Source organism: Oncorhynchus mykiss, chromosome 10 (genome assembly GCF_013265735.2).
Source record: "Oncorhynchus mykiss isolate Arlee chromosome 10, USDA_OmykA_1.1, whole genome shotgun sequence".
NCBI lineage: Eukaryota > Metazoa > Chordata > Actinopteri > Salmoniformes > Salmonidae > Oncorhynchus > Oncorhynchus mykiss.
Window position 1 is genome coordinate 73,277,268 of NC_048574.1, and position 22,500 is coordinate 73,299,767.

At 43.1% G+C, this 22,500-nt stretch overlaps 1 protein-coding gene across 1 annotated transcript in view; it reads right to left on the reverse strand.

Moving 5' to 3' along the window:
• LOC110534743 (rho GTPase-activating protein 7) overlaps positions 1–22,500 on the reverse strand; it is a 154,759-nt gene that overhangs the window by 122,155 nt on the left and 10,104 nt on the right. The window contains exons 3-4 of the mRNA XM_036933929.1: positions 21,011–21,166; positions 20,499–20,642 (exon numbers count right to left, since the gene is read on the reverse strand). Coding sequence (XP_036789824.1) covers positions 20,499–20,642; positions 21,011–21,166 — 300 coding nt within the window. The remainder of the gene's footprint in view (positions 1–20,498; positions 20,643–21,010; positions 21,167–22,500) is intronic.

Here is a 22,500-nt window from a genome sequence, read left to right on the forward strand (position 1 = left end):
CTCTCAGCAACTAATATGTGTAATGCGGTGCGTGCTGGTGTTGGTAAAATCAGAGCTGTTAAATAAACATTTAAAAAACCTCCGAAAACCAGAGTATACAAAAATAACATGATAGGGTGTAAAACTCATCGCACACCAGAACAAAATAACACACTTACATACAGCAAACCATCTCTGAAAAGGACATGAGGGGAAACAGAGGGTTAAATACACAACATGTAATGAATGGGATTGGAACCAGGTGTGTAGGAAGACAAGACAAAACCAATGGAAAATGAAAAATGGATCATATCCAGTCATAACACTACATATCCAGTCATAACACTACATATCCAGTCATAACACTACAGATCCAGTCATAACACTACAGATCCAGTCATTCACTACAAATCCAGTCCTAACACTACAGATCCAGTCATAACACTACAGATCCAGTCATAACACTTCAGATCCAGTCATAACACTGCAGGACCAGTCATAACACTACAGGACCAGTCATAACACTACAGATCCAGTCATAACACTACAGATCCAGTCATAACACTACAGATCCAGTCATAACACTTCATATCCAGTCATAACACTGCAGGACCAGTCATAACACTACAGGACCAGTCATAACACTACAGATCCAGTCATAACATTACAGGACCAGTCATAACACTACAGATCCAGTCATAACACTACAGATCCAGTCATTACACTATAGGACCAGTCATAACACTACAAATCCAGTCCTAACACTACAGGACCAGTCATGACACCACAGATCCAGTCATAACACTACAGATCCAGTCATAACACTACAGATCCAGTCATAACACTACAGATCCAGTCATACACTACAGATCCAGTCATTACACTATAGGACCAGTCATAACACTACAGGACCAGTCATAACACTACAGATCCAGTCATAACACTACAGATCCAGTCATAACACTACAGATCCAGTCATAAAACTGCAGGACCAGTCATAACACTACAGATCCAGTCATAACACTACAGATCCAGTCATAACACAACAGGACCAGTCATAACACTACAGATCCAGTCATAACACTACAGATACAGTCATAACACTACAGATCCAGTCATAACACTACAGATCCAGTCATAACACTTCATATCCAGTCATAACACTTCAGGACCAGTCATAACACTACAGGACCAGTCATAACACTACAGATCCAGTCATAACACTACAGGACCAGTCATAACACTACAGATCCAGTCATAACACTACAGATACAGTCATTACACTATAGGACCAGTCATAACACTACAAATCCAGTCCTAACACTACAGGACCAGTCATGACACCACAGATCCAGTCATAACACTACATATCCAGTCATAACACTACATATCCAGTCATAACACTACAGATCCAGTCGTAACACTACAGATCCAGTCATAACACTATAAGACCAGTCATAACACTACAGGACCAGTCATAACACTATAGGACCAGTCATAACACTACATATCCAGTCATAACACTACATATCCAGTCATAACACTACATATCCAGTCATAACACTACAGATCCAGTCATAACACTACAGGACCAGTCATAACACTACAGGACCAGTCATAACACTACAGGACCAGTCATAACACTATAGGACCAGTCATAACACTACATATCCAGTCATAACACTACAGATCCAGTCATAACACTACAGGACCAGTCATAACACTACAGGACCAGTCATAACACTACAGGACCAGTCATAACACTATAGGACCAGTCATAACACTACAGGACCAGTGGTGTGGTGGATGGTGAATGCACGTAAATGCCCATTACTCACCTTTTTCATTTTCTGTAAGAGTTTACCCACCAGTATATGGAGCGGTACTTTACTCACCACGAATGGCGATTAGCGTTTTCCCACCAATTATGTTTGACCACTACGTCACTGAACAGGGTGGTATTATGGGCCCAGCGGACTGGGGGTCTTCAGTTTGCCATTGTATTTCTGTCTTTCTGGTGGCTCAAAGTTAGAAGATGTAGGGACATGCTGTCCAGTAGGTGGACTGAATCATTTCCTTGAAGTTTACGACGAGACAGAGAATTCTGCATCAATTAGGTTTTTCCCCACAAAAGTCATGAGTAACGTGGCAACGTTTTACAAAACAATTTCACATTTCAGTATTATTTATTTCTTCTTCTTCCATGTCTTGTTAATTAAAAGGCCTGTCTCCCACCGACTGAGAAAAAAACCCTCTGTGTTCTGCCCAGTTTTTGGAATACCTAATACAATCCATGCAACCTTGAATCGGCAGGAAATAAGAGATTTCCGTACAGAGGTAAAGAAGAAGTTAAGTTTTTTCCACATCCTGTTCCAAAAACAATCTTCTTTTTCTCTCCTCTTTTCTTTCCCTCTCCTTTTTGACCGTGGCTGAGAGACTGAGAGGCTGAGAGGGGCTGAGAGGCTTGTTGGGCTGAGAGGGGCTGAGGGAATGAGAGGAGCTGAGGGGCTGAGAGGCTGAGGTAGGCCTCTGTTTGTGCTCCTGCAGCTGTGTGTTCAGCACAGATTGGCCTCAGTCAGGGTCAGGGACAACAACACAGCAGAAAGCCGACTAACTCGGCCATGACCGGACAGTATACCCACAGAGACACCCCCATGTGACATTGAAATAATGCTTGTTTCCCACCATGCTGTTGACTGACTTTAATTCAAATTTTGTCTGTAGAGCAACAGAGGAATGTGAAGGTAAGCAATTGTAGGCCTGCATAATAAGTTATAGATATTATTAGCATGTAGAAGAATGGATGTGAGGGAGAGGGAGGGAAATAGAGAGAGAGATTGAGGGAGAGAGTAATATTGTCAGAGAGAGAGAGATAGAGAGAGAGAGAGAGAGAGAGAGAGAGAGAGAGAGAGATCCAGTTCTATATAGGCCCATTGGAAAGCCAAGGTGTGGTTTCTGGTTATGGATAAAGGATGTTCAGGGACTGTGTGTTGGTGGCCACTTGCCAAACAGGACGAGAGAGAGAGAGGAAGGACAAGCGACAGCTACAGCCTGTGGCCTTATCACAGACGCCTCAGCACAGCTATTGTCCACATCCACACAAGATAACTAAACACATGCATAACTAACCCAACAGGCAATAAATCAAAAAGTAGTCCCTCTTGTGTCCATCTACAAGCATCTAAATTCACTTTTTTCTTGCCTAACCCTTTGGACCTAACAGGTACAAGACAACTCGGACACTTGGAATTCTAACACCTAATTACAGCATTACATCACGCACTGTCAAACAGCGACCGAACAGCGGCGAGATATGACAGATGGTTTGTTTTGAGCGTGGTTGCCAGGGAGATGGAAGACAGAACCAATGCCAAGAGGTTGGATGGTTATGGGATGGTTATGGAATGTTGAGGGGCGATGGAGCTGCCAGAGTTTGTTTCGGTCTGATTCTTTATTTATTTTGATTGAATATTAAAACATACAATCTACCTGCAGTAAAGCCACTCAACATTTACATTACATTCAGTCATCTAGCAGACACTCCCATCCAGAGCGACCCACAGGAGCAACCAGGGTCAAGCGCCTCTATCTGCACAAACTCCCAACCGCCAGGCCACCAACCATCCAAGATCCCCCGCACAGTTCCCTAGAGCTGCCCCTCAACCATCCGTGTCGTGTCCACAGTTCCCAAGAGCTGCCCCTCAACCATCCGAGACCACCCCACAGTTCCCAAGAGCTGCCCCTCAACCATCCGAGACACCCCCACAGTTCCCAAGAGCTGCCCCTCAACCATCCGAGACACCCCCACAGTTCCCAAGAGCTGCCCCTCAACCATCCAAGATCCCCCCACAGTTCCCAAGAGCTGCCCCTCAACCATCCGAGACCCCCCTACAGCCCCCCCCCCCCCCCCCCCCCCCCCCCCTGAAAAAACCTCTCCCTCCACTCCCCACCCTCACAGTCATCTCCCAATGTATAGGTCAGAGTTAGTATAAGTCAGAGTTTGTATAGGTCAGAGTTAGTATAAGTCAGAGTTTGTATAGGTCAGAGTTAGTATAAGTCAGTTTGTATAGGTCAGAGTTAGTATAAGTCAGAGTTTGTATAGGTCAGAGTTAGTATAAGTCAGAGTTCGTATAGGTCAGAGTTAGTATAAGTCAGAGTTTGTATAGGTCAGAGTTAGTATAAGTCAGAGTTTGCATAGGTCAGAGTTAGTATAAGTCAGAGTTTGTATAGGTCAGAGTTAGTATAAGTCAGAGTTTGCATAGGTCAGAGTTAGTATAAGTCAGAGTTTGTATAAGTCAGTGTTGGTATAGGTCAGAGTTAGTATAAGTCAGAGTTTATATAGGTCAGAGTTAGTATAAGTCAGAGTTTGTATAGGTCAGAGTTAGTATAAGTCAGAGTTTGTATAGGTCAGAGTTAGTATAAGTCAGAGTTTGCATAGGTCAGAGTTAGTATAAGTCAGAGTTTGTATAGGTCAGAGTTAGTATAAGTCAGAGTTTGTATAGGTTAGAGTTAGTATAAGTCAGAGTTTGTATAGGTTAGAGTTGGTATACATAACAAGCACATCTATGTTAGAATCTGGGGTGCTACATTTAACAGACGGTTGAGGGATGTCTATGCGTGCTGCACCATAGGGCTCTGGTCAAAAGTAGTGCACTATATACAGTAGGACAAAGGGAGCCATTTGGGACATAACCTCTCTGTTGGTTAACAGAAGGTTTGTTTTTTGGCGGCCCTGTGCTGTTGGGGAACTCTTCTCCCAGAGAGTGATTGATATGTTGTTTCCGACTGTACCATTTAAGGGGCCTCTGCCCTGACATGTGACATCCTCTACTGCTGCCACCAACCCCCTAAGAATAGCACCATGTTAAAACGCACCACACAACAAAAGACTGGGAAGCCACTATGACACGCCTCATCAGTCATATTTTATATCAAATCATATTATGATCCTAGAAAATTGACAATTTCATGTTACATGACCAAAAGATAAGACAATTAAACAAATAAGATATAAGGCAAATCACCACAGATCCCTCCACATACCTCATCATGACAAACAATCACATCCCAATTTAACTTAATTTACCTTAATCCTAGCCGCTATAACTTAACACCTCCGTTAAAATAGCTCTCGCTACAACGCAAAGACAGCAACCTGCCACGGCAACCACGAGCATGAGGCCAAACAATAACAAACTTTACTGCCGAGAGAAAGACACCTGCTATGGTGCACCATCCACCACCACAACTACAGCCCCACAACAACACACAAGAATGAAAACCACCTGCTAGGTCAGCACACACCGCACACAGAACCCCAACGACAGTACAGCGTAGCCAAGAATAGACACTCGCTATGGCACTGTCATGTAATTCGTAAATTGTGACACATACCTTAGTCAGTGTCCATTCAAAACAACATGCCAAAGCCACATGTCAGGATTCTAGGACTTTGTCACTGTTACATAAACACCAGTTGTCGTGAGAGAACAAAATGGTGGCATGCTTGATGTGTGTGTGTGTGTGTATGTGTGTGTGTGTGTTCGTGTGTGAGAGAGGGGGCATTTAGCACAATGACCAATCTTCCTTGTATTTACCTGGTAAGACACACACACACACACACACACACACACACACACACACACACACACACACACACACACACACACACACACACACACACACACACACACACACACACACAGTGCAGACCACTGCCATCAACAAGATAAAGAGGGAGTCCTGCTGTTGTGGACATTTGCGCCATTGTCCAAGAAACAAATGCTGCATCAATGGAATATCTGTCTACATGTTGAAAATACTCACAGTTAACCCAACGCCCCTGCCTGCTCATAAACTGTCCATTATAGACCTCCCCCTCATTCATTTCCTGTCTATAATCCAATCGGATACTCTAATTAAATTAGTGTGAATTGTGGGTTGTGTTCAGTTTGGTACTGAACACTGCAGATATAAAATACAATGAACAGACATGCTATAACTTTCTGAAGCAGACATGTTAAATATGTGATACAATGAACAGACATGCTATAACTTTCTGAAGCAGACATGTTAAATATGTGATACAATGAACAGACATGCTATAACTTTCTGAAGCAGACATGTTAAATATGTGATACAATGAACAGACATGCTATAACTTTCTGAAGCAGACATGTTAAATATGTGATACAATGAACAGACATGCTATAACTTTCTGAAGCAGACATGTTAAATATGTGATACAATGAACAAATGTAACAGGGTTGCTTATGTTTCCACTTGCATCTAAAGAAAGGTGTATTTAATGTTCAAGCATTCTTATTGGTTGATTCAACTCTGATGACAATAAGGCGTGTTGTGATTGGCCCCGGTTGCAGATAGGGGAAGATCGCGAACGTCAGGTCTTCCCAGTATGAAATTGTGATGCAAGGGGTAGGTCACGTTCTGAATACTGTTTTCTATTTTCTATTTTACAATGTGTACAAGTTTGCTGTACATTACTGATTTATACATGTGTGGGTGTGGTACCTGTTAGGGATTGGGGGGCTTTCTGGAATGTGCTTGGTATATGATTGCTGTAAATAAGTGTGTTAGCTAGCATACAACGATACAATGGTCACATAAGATCACTGCTAACACAGTTGTCTTCATGCTACAGGTTTTACCATCGACAGCCATCAATACCGTTAAGCCCTGCACAACTAACGTGCTGTTTCCCATTTAACAACAGCAACAGAAATAAATTATGCTCAACTGGGACCACTGGCTGATGTGATTTATTTGGACAAAACACAACGCAAGGAGAGTACGATTTACATCTGTTACACAGACATGCTATAACTTTTGGAAGTAGACATGTTAGATATGTAATACAATGAATAGACGCTACAACTTTCGGAAGCCTACATGTTAGAGATTAATGTCTGCAGATCATGTCCTAGGCCTACTGAACACGACTGTGTGCAACTCGTGTCCATTGATATCGATGCTTTGGTTAGCAAGACAGCGCGTTAGCATGCTAATACATAGCTGTTTTGTTCAGTTAACTTAGCTGGCATGTGAGCATGCAAATAGATAGATATTTTGATTAGCCAGCTTGAGTCTAAGCATGCTAGCAACGTTGATTAGCTATCCAGTGTGTTAGCATGCTAATAAATACAGTGGGGCAAAAAAGTATTTAGTCAGCCACCACTTGTGCAAGTTATCCCACTTAAAAAGATGAGAGAGGCCTGTAATTTTCATCATAGGTACACTTGAACTATGACAGACAAAATGAGAAAAACAAATCTGGAAAATCACATTGTAGGATTTTTAATGAATTTATTTGCAAATTATGGTGGAAAATAAGTATTTGGTCACCTACAAACAAGCAAGATTTCTGGCTCTCACAGACCTGTAACTTCTTCTTTAAAAGGCTCCTCTGTCCTCCACTCGTTACCTGTATTAATGGCACCTGTTTGAACTTGTTATCAGTATAAAATAAACTTGTCCACAACCTCAAACAGTCACAAAACTGTGGGAGCAATTATTAGGAAATGGAAGACATACAAGACCACTGATAATCTCCCTTGATCTGGGGCTCCACGCAAGATCTCACCCCGTGGGGTCAAAATGATCACAAGAATGGTGAGCAAAAATACCAGAACCACACGGGGGGACCTCGTGAATGACCTGCAGAGAGCTGGGACTAAAGTAACAAAGCCTACCATCAGCAAGGGCATTGAAGGTGAAACGTGGCTGGGTCTTTCAGCATGACAATGATCCCAAACACACCGCCCGAGCAATGAAGGAGTGGCTTCGTAAGAAGCATTTCAAGGTCCTGGAGTGTCCTAGCCAGTCTCCAGATCTCAACCCCATAGAAAATATTTGGAGGGAGTTGAAAGTCCGTGTTGCCAAGCAACAGCCCCAAAACATCACTGCTCTAGAGGAAATCTGCATGGAGGAATGGGCCAAAAAGGTGTGTGGAAACCTTGTGAAGACTTGACCTCTGTCATTGCCAACAAAGGGTATATAACAAAGTATTGCGATAAACTTTTGTTATTGACCAAATACTTATTTTCCACCATCATTTGCAAATAAATTCATTAAAAATCCTACAATGTGATTTTCTGCATTTTTTCTGGATTGTCTGTCATAGTTGAAGTGTACCTATGATGAAAATTACAGGCCTCTCTCATCTTTTTAAGTAGGAGAACTTGCACAATTGGTGGCTGACTAAATACTTATTTGCCCCACTGTATATGTTTTATTTACTTAGCCACTGTGTTAATATGCTAAAAACTAGGTTTAGCTATCCAGCGTGTTAGCAGTCCTAGCTCGTAACCCTCTTCAGTGCAGACGTTAGCCATGTGCTGAGGGCTCACTTGTGAATCCAACACTAGCCTGACCAAGATCAGTAGCAGGATCTCCTCCCCTGCTGTCATTTAATTACATTAGCCAGACCCTTGATCTCTCTTTTCCCTTTCTCTGCACATTCCTCCCTTTCTTCTCGTCCCATCTCAGACATAGATGGTGACCTATTTTCCATTAGAATTCCTTGGGCCTACACCCCTCGAGTGGCTGACATCTTCCTTATGAGGGGTCGCTCACGTTCCTGCCGTTTGTGTGGATATGACTAGACAGGAATGAGTGATTAGGTCTGCCACATGATAAATGAGTCAGTCTGTCTCTATCACTTTAATGCACCCCCTTTCTATCTCTCTATCGCTCTCCCTCTAAGTGCGTACCAAATGGCACCCTTGGGGTGGCAGGTAGCCTAGTGGTTAGAGCGTTGGGTCAGTAACCGAAAGGTTGCTGGATTTAATCCCTGAGATGACAAGGTAAAAAATGACATACCCTAAAATGACATACCCTAAAATGAAATACCCAAAAAATGAATGCCTAAAATGACATACCCAAATCTAACTGCCTGTAGCTCAGGACCTAATGCAAGGATATACATATTCTTGATACCATTTGAAAGGAAACACTTTGAAGTTTGTCGAAGTGTCCTATTCCGAAATACCACAAAGAACCCATTACTCCTGCCAACAGTCGACCGATTAGTCTACTCCCTACACTCAGTAAGATATTGGAGGGTATTGTGAGTAGACAAATATGGGAGTACATGGAAAAGATTGATCTGATTACAGCCAATCAGCATGCTTATCGCTAAAACCATTCCACTACCACTGCATTGGTTGACATGACTGACCAGTGGCTCAATGCTATGGATGATGGCATGTTTGTACTATTTTTAGATTTCAGTGCAGCATTTGATTTAGTCGATCATGAAATAATTTTGACAAAATTAATGCATTATGGTTTTAAGGAGGTAGCATTGAATTGGGTACAGTCATATCTAACTGACAGGAAACAGTACACCTAAATAAATGGTTAATTTTCTTCCCCTCATGTGTTAAACTGTGGAATACCGCAGGGCATTTATTTAATATATACCAACGACCTTCCCTATGCCTTAGCTGAAACTCAAGCTACTATATTTGCAGATGATACTACAATTTATGCAGCAAGACAATCAGTTCAACAGGTACAGCTTTACAAGGAGATTTGGAGAATATCAGGGAGTGGGTTTGCCAAAACAAACTTGTTTTAAACACCAAGTTATGTTGGTCTGTTCCACGAGGAAAAGGCCAAAACAGCATGGGATACAATTAAGTATGGGAGGAGTACATATTGAAGAAGTGGCAGAAACCAAACTATTGGGAGTGCAGCTAGACAACTGCTTATCATGGTCGTCTCAAATAACTAATCTATGTAAAACAATTATTAAAACAGCATGCATAATCAGTAGGATAGCAAAATATTTACCAGGAAAAATTATTCAGCAAATAACACAAGCATTAATTGAGAGTCAGGTGAACTACTGTTCTGTGGTCTGGGGAAATGCATCATCAAGTGAAGTTAGGAGGCTGCAGAATACACAGAATGAAGCAGCAAGGATTGTTTTAAGGTGGAGATATGGTTCTTCTGTTGCAGTCATGCGCAATGTTCTTGGTTGGTCATCAATCGACAAGGTAATTGAAAAAAACATGCTTATTTTATTTTATAATATACATAATTTAAAACGGCCAAGTTCTATTCACAACGGTATTCAGTAAATACTAGGAATAGATTGTCCACCATCTATGCGTTATCCAGACAGAAGAGAGAAATAGGCAAAATAACATTTCGATTTAGAGCAATAAAGAAATTGAATAAATTCACTGAGAAAACCAGAAACTTTTCAATATATAAATTTAAACATTATTTTAAATGTAATACATAGAAATGTTGAGGGACTATAGTAGATGAAGAATCAATATTTTTTAGATTGAGTATTTATTTATTGGGTCATTATGTTCAAATCAAATCAAATCAACTTTTATTTGTGATATACACATGGTTAGCAGATGTTAATGCGAGTGTAGCGAAATGCTTGTGCTTCTAGTTCCGACAATGCAGTAATAACCAACGAGTAATCTAACCTAACAATTCCACAAAAACCACCTTATACACACAAGCGTAAAGGGATAAAGAATATGTACATAAAGATATATGAATGAGTGGTGGTACAGAACGGCATAGGCAAGATGCAGTAGATGGTATCGAGTACAGTATATACATATGAGATGAGTAATGTAGGGTATATAAACATAAAAGTGCCATTGTTTAAAGTGGCTAATGATACCATGATGATACTATAATTTAGCCCAAACAACTACCTCTTTCCCTACTGTATTTTATTTATTTATTTATTTTGCTCCTTTGCACCCCATTATTTTTATTTCTACTTTGCACATTCTCCCATTGCAAATCTACCATTCCAGTGTTTTACTTGCTATATTGTATTTACTTTGCCACCATGGCCTTTTTGTTGCCTTTACCTCCCTTATCTCACCTCATTTGCTCACATCGTATATAGACTTATTTTTCTACTGTATTATTGACTGTATGTTTGTTTTACTCCATGTGTAACTCTGTGTTGTTGTATGTATCGAACTGCTTTGCTTTATCTTGGCCAGGTCGCAATTGTAAATGAGAACTTGTTCTCAACTTGTCTACCTGGTTAAATAAAGGTGAAATTAAAAAAATTAAAAAAATACATGTATTACATAAAGATGGCAAGATGCAGTAGATGGAATAGATAACAGTATATACACATGAGATGAGTAATGTAGGGTTTGTAAACATTAAATTAAGTGGCATTGTTTAAAGTGGCCAGTGATACATTTTTTACATCAATTTCCATTATTAAAGTGGCTGGAGTTGAGACAGTATGTTGGCAACAGCCACTCAATATTAGTGGTGGCTGTTTAACAGTCTGATGGCCTTGAGATAGAAGCTGTTTTTCAGTCTCTCGGTCCCTGCTTTGATGCACCTGTACTGACCTCGCCTTCTGGATGTTAACGGAGTGAACAGGCAGTGGCTCGGGTGGTTATTGTCCTTGATGATCTTTATGGCCTTCCTGTGACATCGGGTGGTGTAGGTGTCCTGGAGGGGAGGTAGTTTGCCCCCGGTTATGCGTTGTGCAGACCTCACTACCCTCTGGAGAGCCTTACGGTATTGGGCGGAACAGTTGCCGTACCAGGCGGTGATACAGCCCGACAGGATGCTCTCGATTGTACATCTGTAGAAGTTTGTGAGTGCTTTTGGTGACAAGCCGAATTTCTTCAGCCTCCTGAGGTTGAAGAGGCGCTGCTGCGCCTTCTTCACAACTCTGTTTGTGTGGGTGTACCAATTCAGTTTGTCCATGATGTGTATGCCAAGGAACTTAAAACGTACTACCCTCTCCACTACTGTCCCGTCGATGTGGATAGGGGGGTGCTCCCTCTGCTGTTTCCTGAAGTCCACGATCATCTCCTTTGTTTTGTTGACGTTGAGTGTGAGGTTATTTTCCTGATACCACACTCCGAGGGCCCTCACCTCCTCTCTGTAGGCCATCTCGTTGTTGGTAATCAAGCCTACCACTGTAGTGTCGTCCGCCAACTTGATGATTGAGTTGGAGGGGTGCATGGCCACGCAGTCGTGGGTGAACAGGGAGTAGAGGAGAGAGCTCAGAACGTACCCTTGTGGGGCCCCAGTGTTGAGGATAAACGGGGAGGAGATGTTGTTACCTACCCTCCCCACCTCGGGGCGGCCCGTCAGGAAGTCCAGTACCCAGTTGCACAGGGCGGGGTCGAGACCCAGGGTCTCGAGCTTGATGATGAGTTTGGACGGTACTATGGTGTTAAATGCTGAGCTGTAGTCGATGAACAGCATTCTCACATAGGTATTCCTCATGTCCAGATGGGTTAGGGTAGTGTGCAGTGTGGTTGCGATTGCTTCGTCTGTGGACCTATTGTGGCGGTAAGCAAATTCGAGTGGGTCTAGGGTGTCAGGTAGGGTGGAGGTGATATGGTCCTTGACTAGTCTCTCAAAGCACTTCATGATGACGGAAGTGAGTGCTACGGGGCGGTAGTCGTTTAGCTCAGTTACCTTAGCTTTCTTGGGAACAGGAACAATGGTGGCCCTCTTGAAGAATGTGGGGACAGCAGACTGGGATAAGGATTGATTGAATATGTCCGTAAACACAGCTGTGTTTGCGCATGCTCTGAGGACGCGGCTGGGGATGCCGTCTGGGCCTGCAGCCTTGCGAGGGTTAACACGTTTAAATGTTTTACTCACGTCGGCTGCAGTGAAGGAGAGTCCGCAGGTTTTGGTAGCGGGCCGTGTCAGTGGCACTGTATTGTCCTCAAAGCGAGCAAATAAGTTATTTAGTCTGTCTGGGAGCAAGACATCCTGGTCCGCGACGGGGCTGGTTTTCTTTTTGTAATCCGTGATTGACTGTGGACTCTGCCACATACCTGTTGTGTCTGAGCCGTTGAATTGCGACTCTACTTTGTCTCTATACTGACGCTTATTAGCTTGTTTGATTGCCTTGCAGAGGGAATAGCTAAACTGTTTGTATTCGGTCATGTTTCCGGTCACCTAGCTCTGGGTAAAAGCAGTGGTTAGCGATTTCAGTTTCGCGCGAATGCTGCCATCAATCCACGGTTTCTGGTTTGGGAATGTTTTAATAGTTGCTGTGGGTACGGTATCGCCAATTCACTTTCTAATGAACTCGCTCACCGAATCAACGTATTCGTCAATGTTGTTGTTGGACGCAATGCAGACATATCCCAATCCACGTGATCGAAGCAGTATTGAAGCGTGGAATCAGATTGGTCGGACCAGCGTTGAACAGACCTGAGCGCGGGAGCTTCCTGTTTTAGTCTTTGTCTATAGGCTGGGAGCAACAAAATGAAGTCGTGGTCAGGTTTTCCAAAAGGAGGGCGGATCAGGGCCTTATATGCGTCGCTGAATAACAATGATCCAGGGTTTTACCAGCCCTGGTTGCACAATCGATATGCTGATAGAATTTAGGGAGTCTTGTTTTCAGATTAGCCTTGTTAAAATCCCCAGCTACAATTAATGCAGCCTCAGGATATGTGGTTTCCAGTTTACATAGAGTCAAATAAAGTTTGTTCAGGGCCATCGATGTGTCTGCTTGGGGGGGAATATATACGGCTGTGATTATAATCGAAGAGAATTCTCTTGGTAGATAATGAAGTCAACATTTGATTGTGAGGAGTTCTAAGTCAGGTGAACAGAAGGACTTGAGTTCCTGTATGTTGTTATGATCACACCATGTCTCGTTAATCAAAAGGCATACCCCCCCCGCCCCTCTTCTTACCAGAAAGATGCTTGTTTCTGTCAAGCTTGTTGTCAAGAGACTGGACATTGGTGAGTAGTAAGCTAGGGAGTGGTGCACGATGTGCCCGTCTCCGGACTCTGACCAGAAGACCGCTTCGTTTGCCCCTTTTACGGCGACGTTGTTTAGGTTCGCCGGCTGGGATCCGATCCATTGTCCTGGGTGATGGGCAAAACACAGGATCCGCTTCGGGAAAGTCATATTCCTGGTCGTAATGATGGTGAGTTGACGCTGCTCTTATATATTCAGTAGATCCTCCCGACTGTATGTAATTAAACCTAAAATGAGTATATTATGTATGTTTGTAATAGTGTGTTATATGTGAAAACGTGTTCGTATTATAAATTGTATTTTAATGTTTAAAAGCTAGGGGGCAGAATTATCACTTTGGATAAATAGAGTGCCCAATTTAAAATTCCTGCTACTCTTGCCAAGAATATAAGATATGCATACTATTAATAGATTTGGATAGAAAACACTCTGAAGTTTCTAAAACTGTTTGAATCATGTCTGTGAGTATAACAGAACTTATGTAGCAGGCAAAACCCAGAGGACTAACTGTTCAGATTTTTTATATTTTTATCTCTCTTCCCTATATTGTCTTTGCCATTGGATATTTAATAGCAATCTATTTTCAGATCCTACCGCTTTCACACGATGTCGCCAGTCTTTGGAATATGGCTGAGATTATTCCTTTGTTTTATCAGGAAGTAGATCAACTTGGAACGGGGCACACTTTTGTGAGTTGAGCAAGACGTGAAGAGCAGAGCTTTTTTCTTTTCGTTCATGTATTGAATACAGATTGCCCCGTCTACAATTTGATCGATTATTAACGTTTAAAAATACCTAACGTTGTATTACAAAAGTAGTTTGAAATATTTTGGCAAAGTTTATAGACAACTTTTGAAATATTTTGTAGTGACGTTGCGTTTTTCTAAGCTGTTTTTTTATGGATCAAACGCGCTTTATAAATTGACACTTTCGATATATATGGACGGAATTAATCGTACAAAAGGACCATTTGTGTTGTTTATGGGACATATTGGAGCGCCAACAAAAGAAGCTTGTCAAAGGTAATGCATGTTTTATATTTTATTTCAGCGTTTTGTGTAGCGCCTGCTACGCTACCTCTTTTGTTTACTACTGGTGCAGATGGTGCATGCTATCAGATAATAGTTTCTTATGCTTTCGCCGAAAAGCATTTTTAAAATCTGACACGTTGGCTGGATTCACAACGAGTGTAGCTTTAATTGAGTATCTTACATGTGTGATTTAATGAAAGTTTGAGTTTTATAGCATTTTATTTGAATCTGGCGCTCTGCATTTCCCCTGGCAATTGGCCAGTTGAGACGCTAGCGTCTCCCTATCCTCAAGAGGATTTATTAAGGACTCTTGGAAGATTAGTCCAAATGGGGACTAAAAGAGATCCAAATAAAATAAAATAAAATAAAATCAAAACAGCATTGTATTCTTTCACTGTAATAGCTACTGTAAATTGGACAGTGCAGTTAGATTAACAAGAATGTAAGCTTTCTGCCCATATCAGATATGTCTATGTCCTTGTTCTTGTTACTTACAACATCATGCTACTCACATTAGCGCACATTAGCTCAACCATCCCGAGGCTGGGACACCGATCTGTAGAGATCCTTTTAACCCACTGTTCCCCGGTAGGCCGTCATTGTAAAAAACAATTTGTTCGTAACCTGCCTAGTTGAATAAAGGTGAAATAAAATACACATGTAAATTCCCTGTATAGTGCACTACTTTGGACCAGGCCCCACGCTCTTTATTTCTTTCTTTCTTTTTTTGCTCTCCCTTTTTTATTTTATTTTTTATTTCACCTTTATTTAACCATTGCCCTCCTAACTATCCCTTGCTCCTCCAGTAAGTACAGTAGGAAGGTAAGATAGAGGGGGAGGGTCTGGAGGAGTGGTGAGGTTATTTTCTTTTATTAGAGTGGGATCATCACACATACACAGCCTCTGTGGGAACCAGGGAGAAGGAGCATCCATTTCCGTTTTGGGAATTCTCAAACTGTGGGAATCCCATCAGGCCTTTTCCACAGGATTACCTCCCACAACGGACTAATCAAATGTCTCAGTCAGTCATCCCCCCCCGGAATCGATCCGGGTGGAATGTTCCGCTAATGACACCCTACCCATATGCCAGTGCATCTGGAGACCCAATATCAAGAGAGGGGGGTGATGGAAATCAGGAGAAATCATTGCTCCTTCACCATTTTGACGTTGCAGCTTTTCCATCTTTTGACAACCTATACCTATCCTTCATTCAAAGGGCCAGCTGTCTGTCCAGCGTCTCCTTGTCCTATCAGAGTGGATTGAGTGGGCATCTCACCACTCCAGTTCCTGAATAGACCCCTATCCTCTTAACCACTCACAACCCCTTCAGACAGTCATCGCCTCTTCACTTCAATCCATCACTCACTGACTCCATGGGGTCTCCACTGTAGAGGTGCCCAGAATCACACACACACACACACACACACACACACACACACACACACACACACACACACACACACACACACACACACACACACACACACACACACACACACACACACACACACATACAGTCAGATGCACGCACGCACGCAAGCATGCAGACACACGAACACACACACAAACACACACACATGCTCTCTGTTTCCTCTGACTAAGTCCTTCTCCAACGTCTATTAGGCACAGTGAGAGAGCTCTGTTTACTTTAGAACATCTATTTAGTTTGTCTCTTGAATTCATCTCTTTAGCTCGTCTCTTCAGCTCGTCTCTTGAGCTAGTCTCTTCAGCATGTCTCTTTAGTTTGTCTCTTCAGCTCGTCTCTTCAGCATGTCTCTTTAGTTTGTCTCTTCAGCTCGTCACTTTAGCTCGCCTCTTTAGCTCGTCTCTTCAACTCGTCTCTTCAGCATGTCTCTTTAGTTTGTCTCTTCAGCTCGTCTCTTTAGCTCGTCTCTTTAGCTCGTCTCTTCAGCTCGTCTCTTCAGCTCGTCTCTTCAGCTCGTCTCTTCAGCTCGTCTCTTCTGCTCGTCTCTTTAGTTTGTCTCTTCAGCTCGTCTCTTTAGTTTGTCTCTTCAGCTCGTCTCTTTAGCTCGTCTCTCTAGCTCGTCTCTTTAGCTCGTCTCTTCAGCTCGTCTCTTCAGCTCGTCTCTTTAGCTCGTCTCTCTAGCTCGTCTCTTTAGTTTGTCTCTTCAGCTCGTCTCTTTAGCTTGTCTCTTTAGTTTGTCTCTTCAGCTCGTCTCTTCAGCTAGTCTCTTCAGCTCGTCTCTTCAGCTCGTCTCTTCAGCTCGTCTCTTCAGCTCATCTCTTCAGCTCGTCTCTTCAGTTTGTCTCTTTAGCTCGTCTCTTCAGCTCGTCTCTTCAGCTTGTCTCTTCAGCTCGTCTCTTCAGCTCGTCTCTTCAGCTCGTCTCTTCAGTTAGTCTCTTCAGCTCGTCTCTTCAGCTCGTCTCTTCAGCTCGTCTCTTCAGTTAGTCTCTTCAGCTCGTCTCTTCAGCTCGTCTCTTCAGCTCGTCTCTTCAGCTCGTGGAAGTCTGTCTATAAGGCCTGGAACAGGTCTGCAGTTACAACATCACTAAAGAACACTAAGACATATGTCTAAGAATAAAATTATAAACTTCTCATCTCAACCTTTGGTCTGTAGACGGGCACTGCTAGATAGAGGCTGAATGTAAAATGTATGTAAAAAAAATATAAAATTAAAAGTCTTCTTCAGGTTTTGACATACAGAACACATTAACTCGGCGGAAAAAAGAAACGTCCCTCTTTCAGGACCATGTCTTTCAAAGATAATTCGTAACAATCCAAATAACTTCACAGATCTTCATTGTAAAGGGTTTGAACACTGTTTCCCATGCTTGTTCAATGAACCATGAACGATGACTGAACATGCACCTGTGGAAAGGTTGTTAAGACAGTAACAGTTTACAGACGGTAGTCAATTAAGGTCACAGTTATGAAAACTTAGGACACGAAAGTGGCCTTTCCACTGACTCTGAAAAACACCAAAACAAAGATGCCCAGGGTCCCTGCTCATCTGTGTGAATGTGCCTTAGGCTTGCTGCAAGGAGGCATGAGGACTGCAGATGTGGCCAGGGCAATAAATGCAATAAATAAATAAATAAATTGCAATGTCCGTACTGTGAGATGCCTAAGACAGCACTACAGGGAGACAGGATGGACAGCTGATCATTCTCGCAGTGGCAGACCACGTGTAACAACACCCATACAGGATTGGTACATCTGAACATCACACCTGCGGGACAGGTACAGGATGGCAACAACAACTGTCCGAGTTACACCAGGAATGCACAATCCCTCCATCAGTGGTCAGACTGTCCGCAATAGGCTGAGAGAGGCTGGACTGAGGGCTTGTAGGCCTGTCGTAAGGCAGGTTCTCACCAGACATCACAGGCAACAACGTCGCCTATGGGCACAAACCCACCGTCGCTGGACCAGACAGGACTGGTAAAAAGGGCTCTTCACTGACGAGTCTCGGTTTTATCTCACCAGGGGTGATGGTCGGATTCGTGTTTATCGTCGAAGGAATGAGCATTACACCGAGGCCTGTACTCTGGAGCGGGATCGATTTGGAGGTGGAGAGTCCGTCATGGTCTGGGGCGGTGTGTCACAGCATCATCGGACTGAGCTTGTTGTCATTGCAGGCAATCTCAACGCTGTGTGTTACAGGGAAGACATCCTCCTCCCTCATGTGGTACCCTTCCTGCAGGCTCATCCTGACATGACCCTTCAGCATGACAATGCCACCAGTCATACTGCTTGTTCTGTGCGTGATTTCCTGCAAGACAGGATTGTCAGTGTCCTGCCATGGCCAGCGAAGAGCCCAGATCTCAATCCCATTGAGCGCGTCTGGGACCTGTTGGATCGGAGGGTGAGGGCTAGGGCCATTCCCCCCAGAAATGTCTGGGAACTTGCAGGTGCCTTGGTGGAAGAGTGGGGTAACATCTCACAGCAAGAACTGGCAAATCTGGTGCAGTCCACGAGGAGGAGATGTACTGCAGTACCTAAATCGGCTGGTGGCCACACCGGATACTGACTGTTACTTTTGTCCCTTTGTTCAGGGACACATTATTCAATTTCTGTTAGTCACATGTCTGTGGAACTTGTTCAGATTATGTCTCCGTTATTGAATCTTGTTATATTCATACAAATATTTACTTAACTTATGTTAAATTGATGAAAATAAATGCAGTTGACAGTGAGAGGACTTTTTTTGTTGCTGAGTTTATATATGGAAGAAGAATGACAACAGATAACACAGAAATCCGTTTTTCCTGTTTAAAGATACAAAGCCAATCATCTATCTAGTATTTTGTCTGGATAGCACAATTCTCGGGTGATAAATAACTAATAACTCACGAGATTAAGCGATAGATTCTGTGTAACGACCTTCTTCCATTCTGAAATGTTGAATTGCTTGTTAAAAGACCATAACCTTTGAAATACATTTTTTTTACAGCTTTTTGAAGAGGAGCGGAAGTGAACCCTGGAACCCCAAAGAACTTCCGGTGCTTTTGTAAACAACAGATAAGAGCATAACCTTCGATATCATCTCTTTTTATCAAATCATAATGTTGTATGTCTTTCTATGTGGCAATTTGTCAATAGAATAGCAGTGTCTAATTCAGCGTCCCCTCAATCACAAGACAACAGCCAAAAACAAACACTGGATAAAGTGATTCAGTCCCAGAAGATTTGTCCAAGAAATGGTCAACCCACCTGTGTGTTCATTGTGTGCTTGTCCCAAAAACACAAAGACGACACAGTCAGACAGAAAAGCCATTAAGTGAGCGACTGAAGAGGTCAAGATGTAAATCTCTCTTGAACAAAGTTCCACCCCCTCCCTCGGCCCCCTTCGCCCCACTTGGTCTGTCCTGTCACGACCCCAGCCCCGCCCCCCCCCCCCCCTTTTGACCCTTTTGTTGGGGCGAGGTGGCTCAAGACCCAGGAACCTGCTAATTACGGGCTTTAGTTGTCTGCCAAGGAACCAGGCCCTCGGAATGGCTGAGCCACATTCCTACCAGTCAGAGTCAGTCTGTGTGTGATTGTGTGTTTGTGTGTGTGTGTCTGTGTGTGCGCGTGCGTGTGTGTTCGCTGTCTGTCGGTCCATCCCTCCATTCGTCTGTGAGAACCTCTCTGGGTTTTAGTGCGTGACTTGTGCCTTGCCAGCTCACTAAGTGCACTGCAAACACTCCTCATGGGATTGTATAGTAAACAGACACAGACAGAGGGATTGGAGGGACTTGAGGTGTGTAAAGAAAGGCAATAAGCCTTCTCTCCCTTCTCCGATGGGATCTAAACCTAATCACACAGTTGGCCTGGTGTGAAATGCCCCGTACCTCCTGCTATAGCTGCTCAGTTGAGCGACCAGCCGGCCGACCCATTAAGAGACAGATTTCAGGCTAGACAAAACCAGAGATTAAGAGACAGGTGGAACCAGAGATTCATTAAGAGACATATTTCAGGTTAGAACGAACCAGAGATCCTTTACACTTTTGACTGACATCAACTTTTACAGATCCGTCACAAAACGTGAACTTGCCTTGAAATAAACCAAACCTTAAAACCTCTGTTGTTGTTTGACAGATCCATCACAAACAAAGCCTTGAGACCCCTGTTGTGGATTGTGTTGGAAATGGTTGTTTAAAATGTGACCAAACCTAACACTTCAATTGAAATGTTCCCCAAAACCTTGACACCCTATATGGTTGATTTGAGGTTGAAATCTGGGATAAAGCATAAGCGTCACGATGATTGACTGATTTACCCCAGTCTTGGGTTTGGTCCCGGGAGCAGCAGTCGGCCTAGCGGGGGACAGAGTAGTGGATACTTGATGCTGTTGTGGAGTATTCACAGACTGAGAAGTGCTTGACACTCTCCCAACGGGCTTTACTGAGTCGAAGTCCACTTCCTGCAACCGAGGAAGGACATTGATTGGTTTAGAGATAAACTTTAGAGCAATAGTTTATGGCTGTTTCTATGACTTATTCCTTTGAAGCTAGCCATGTTAGCATTAGGTTCTCCTGAAGCTAGCTAGGTACTGACTGTCTCCTGTAACGTCTAATTAGTTACTGACAGAGCCATGTATTTAGAGAGTTGGGCCAATGAGGTTTCTGCATTATGATGCATTTACATGACACTTCAACATTCTATGGCGGCCATGTTACCTCCCCATTAACATTACATGGGGAATATTTAAACAATGCTATGTAACTGAATGTCTAGAATTAGAGACAATATTGTAAATTGTAAAAGTTGTCTCTGTGTACTGGTACTGACCCTTCGCTGGTGTCTCCTGAGGGTGGGGGTGATGGCCATGGTGGAGGAGGAGGAGGCGCTGAGGGCCGTGTCGATCTCCTCGTCCAGCTGGTCTAGCTTCATCAGCAGTAACACCATGGAGTCCAGACGAGAATGCTCCTGCTCCTCTCTAGAACTCTACAGGTGGGAGGTAGGGAGGATGGGGGGAGGTAGGGAGGGAGAGAGACAGAGAGATGGAGGGAGAGATTATTTGTACTTAAAATATCTGGTAACAGTGTTATTGATTTACATTTGAATCGTTTAGCAGATGCTATTATACAGAGCGACTTACAGGATAAATTAGGGGTAAGTGCCTTGCTCAAGGTCAAATCGACAGAATGTTCACCAAGTGGGCTCAGGGATTTGAACCGGCAACTTGCCGCTCTATATTTGACTATTTTTGATTGAAGGAGAACAGTGATAATGATTTATATTGTGTCTTTACTGGGCATCAACCACTAAAGGATACTTTAGGCCTCGGTTCTTTCTCTCTTCTGTTGGTCCTTCCACTTTGTGGTTAGATACAGCTAACTGACTATCATCTAATAAGCCCGTTCATCGTTAGTCATGTCCTCTCTTGCTCTCTTTTAAAGGGAAGGGAGCAGGTATATGTATTGTCTCATGTCAACTCTAATACATAACACATAACACAGACAGGGACTTCACTGTTCAGTCATGTTTTCTCTCTTAGCCCTCTGAAAGGATTACGTTGAGCAGTTTTCCTATGTGTGTTTGATTGAATTGGGGCCTTGTGAATGAGACAAGAAAGGCCTGATGTAATGCATGCCAGAGATATATATCAACTAAGGCTTTGATTCAATATCATGTTGACCACAGAAAGTCTTTGATAGAATCCTGGGATGGGATCCTCAGATGCACTCAAATTAATTGGGCAACCTCTTCTGCCCTCTCCTTGTCTTTCTCTCTCTCTCTTTGGTTCTCTTCCACCATTTCCTACTTTTTCTTCTTACATTTTCCACCAAAAAGCCCCCCTCTGTCTCCAATTATATCCTTTCATATCCTTTTTTTAATTACCCCCTCTCTTCCGGTTGTCTTTCCTCCCTTCTCCTTGCCACCACTCGTTCACTTTCTTCTTCACTCACTTATTTTCTTCTCCTCTGTTAACTTGCTCCTCTGCTTCTCTTCCCTGATGTGTCTGTCATAGCAGGTCTTACACTGACCTCAGGTGGTCTGTCTGTCATAGCAGGTCTTACACTGGCCTCAGGTGGTCTCTCTGTCATAGCAGGTCTTACACTGACCTCAGGTGGTCTGTCTGTCATAGCAGGTCTTACACTGACCTCAGGTGGTCTGTCTGTCATAGCAGGTCTTACACTGACCTCAGGTGGTCTGTCTGTCATAGCAGGTCTTACACTGACCTCAGGTGGTCTGTCTGTCATAGCAGGTCTTACACTGACCTCAGGTGGTCTGTCTGTCATAGCAGGTCTTACACTGACCTCAGGTGGTCTGTCTGT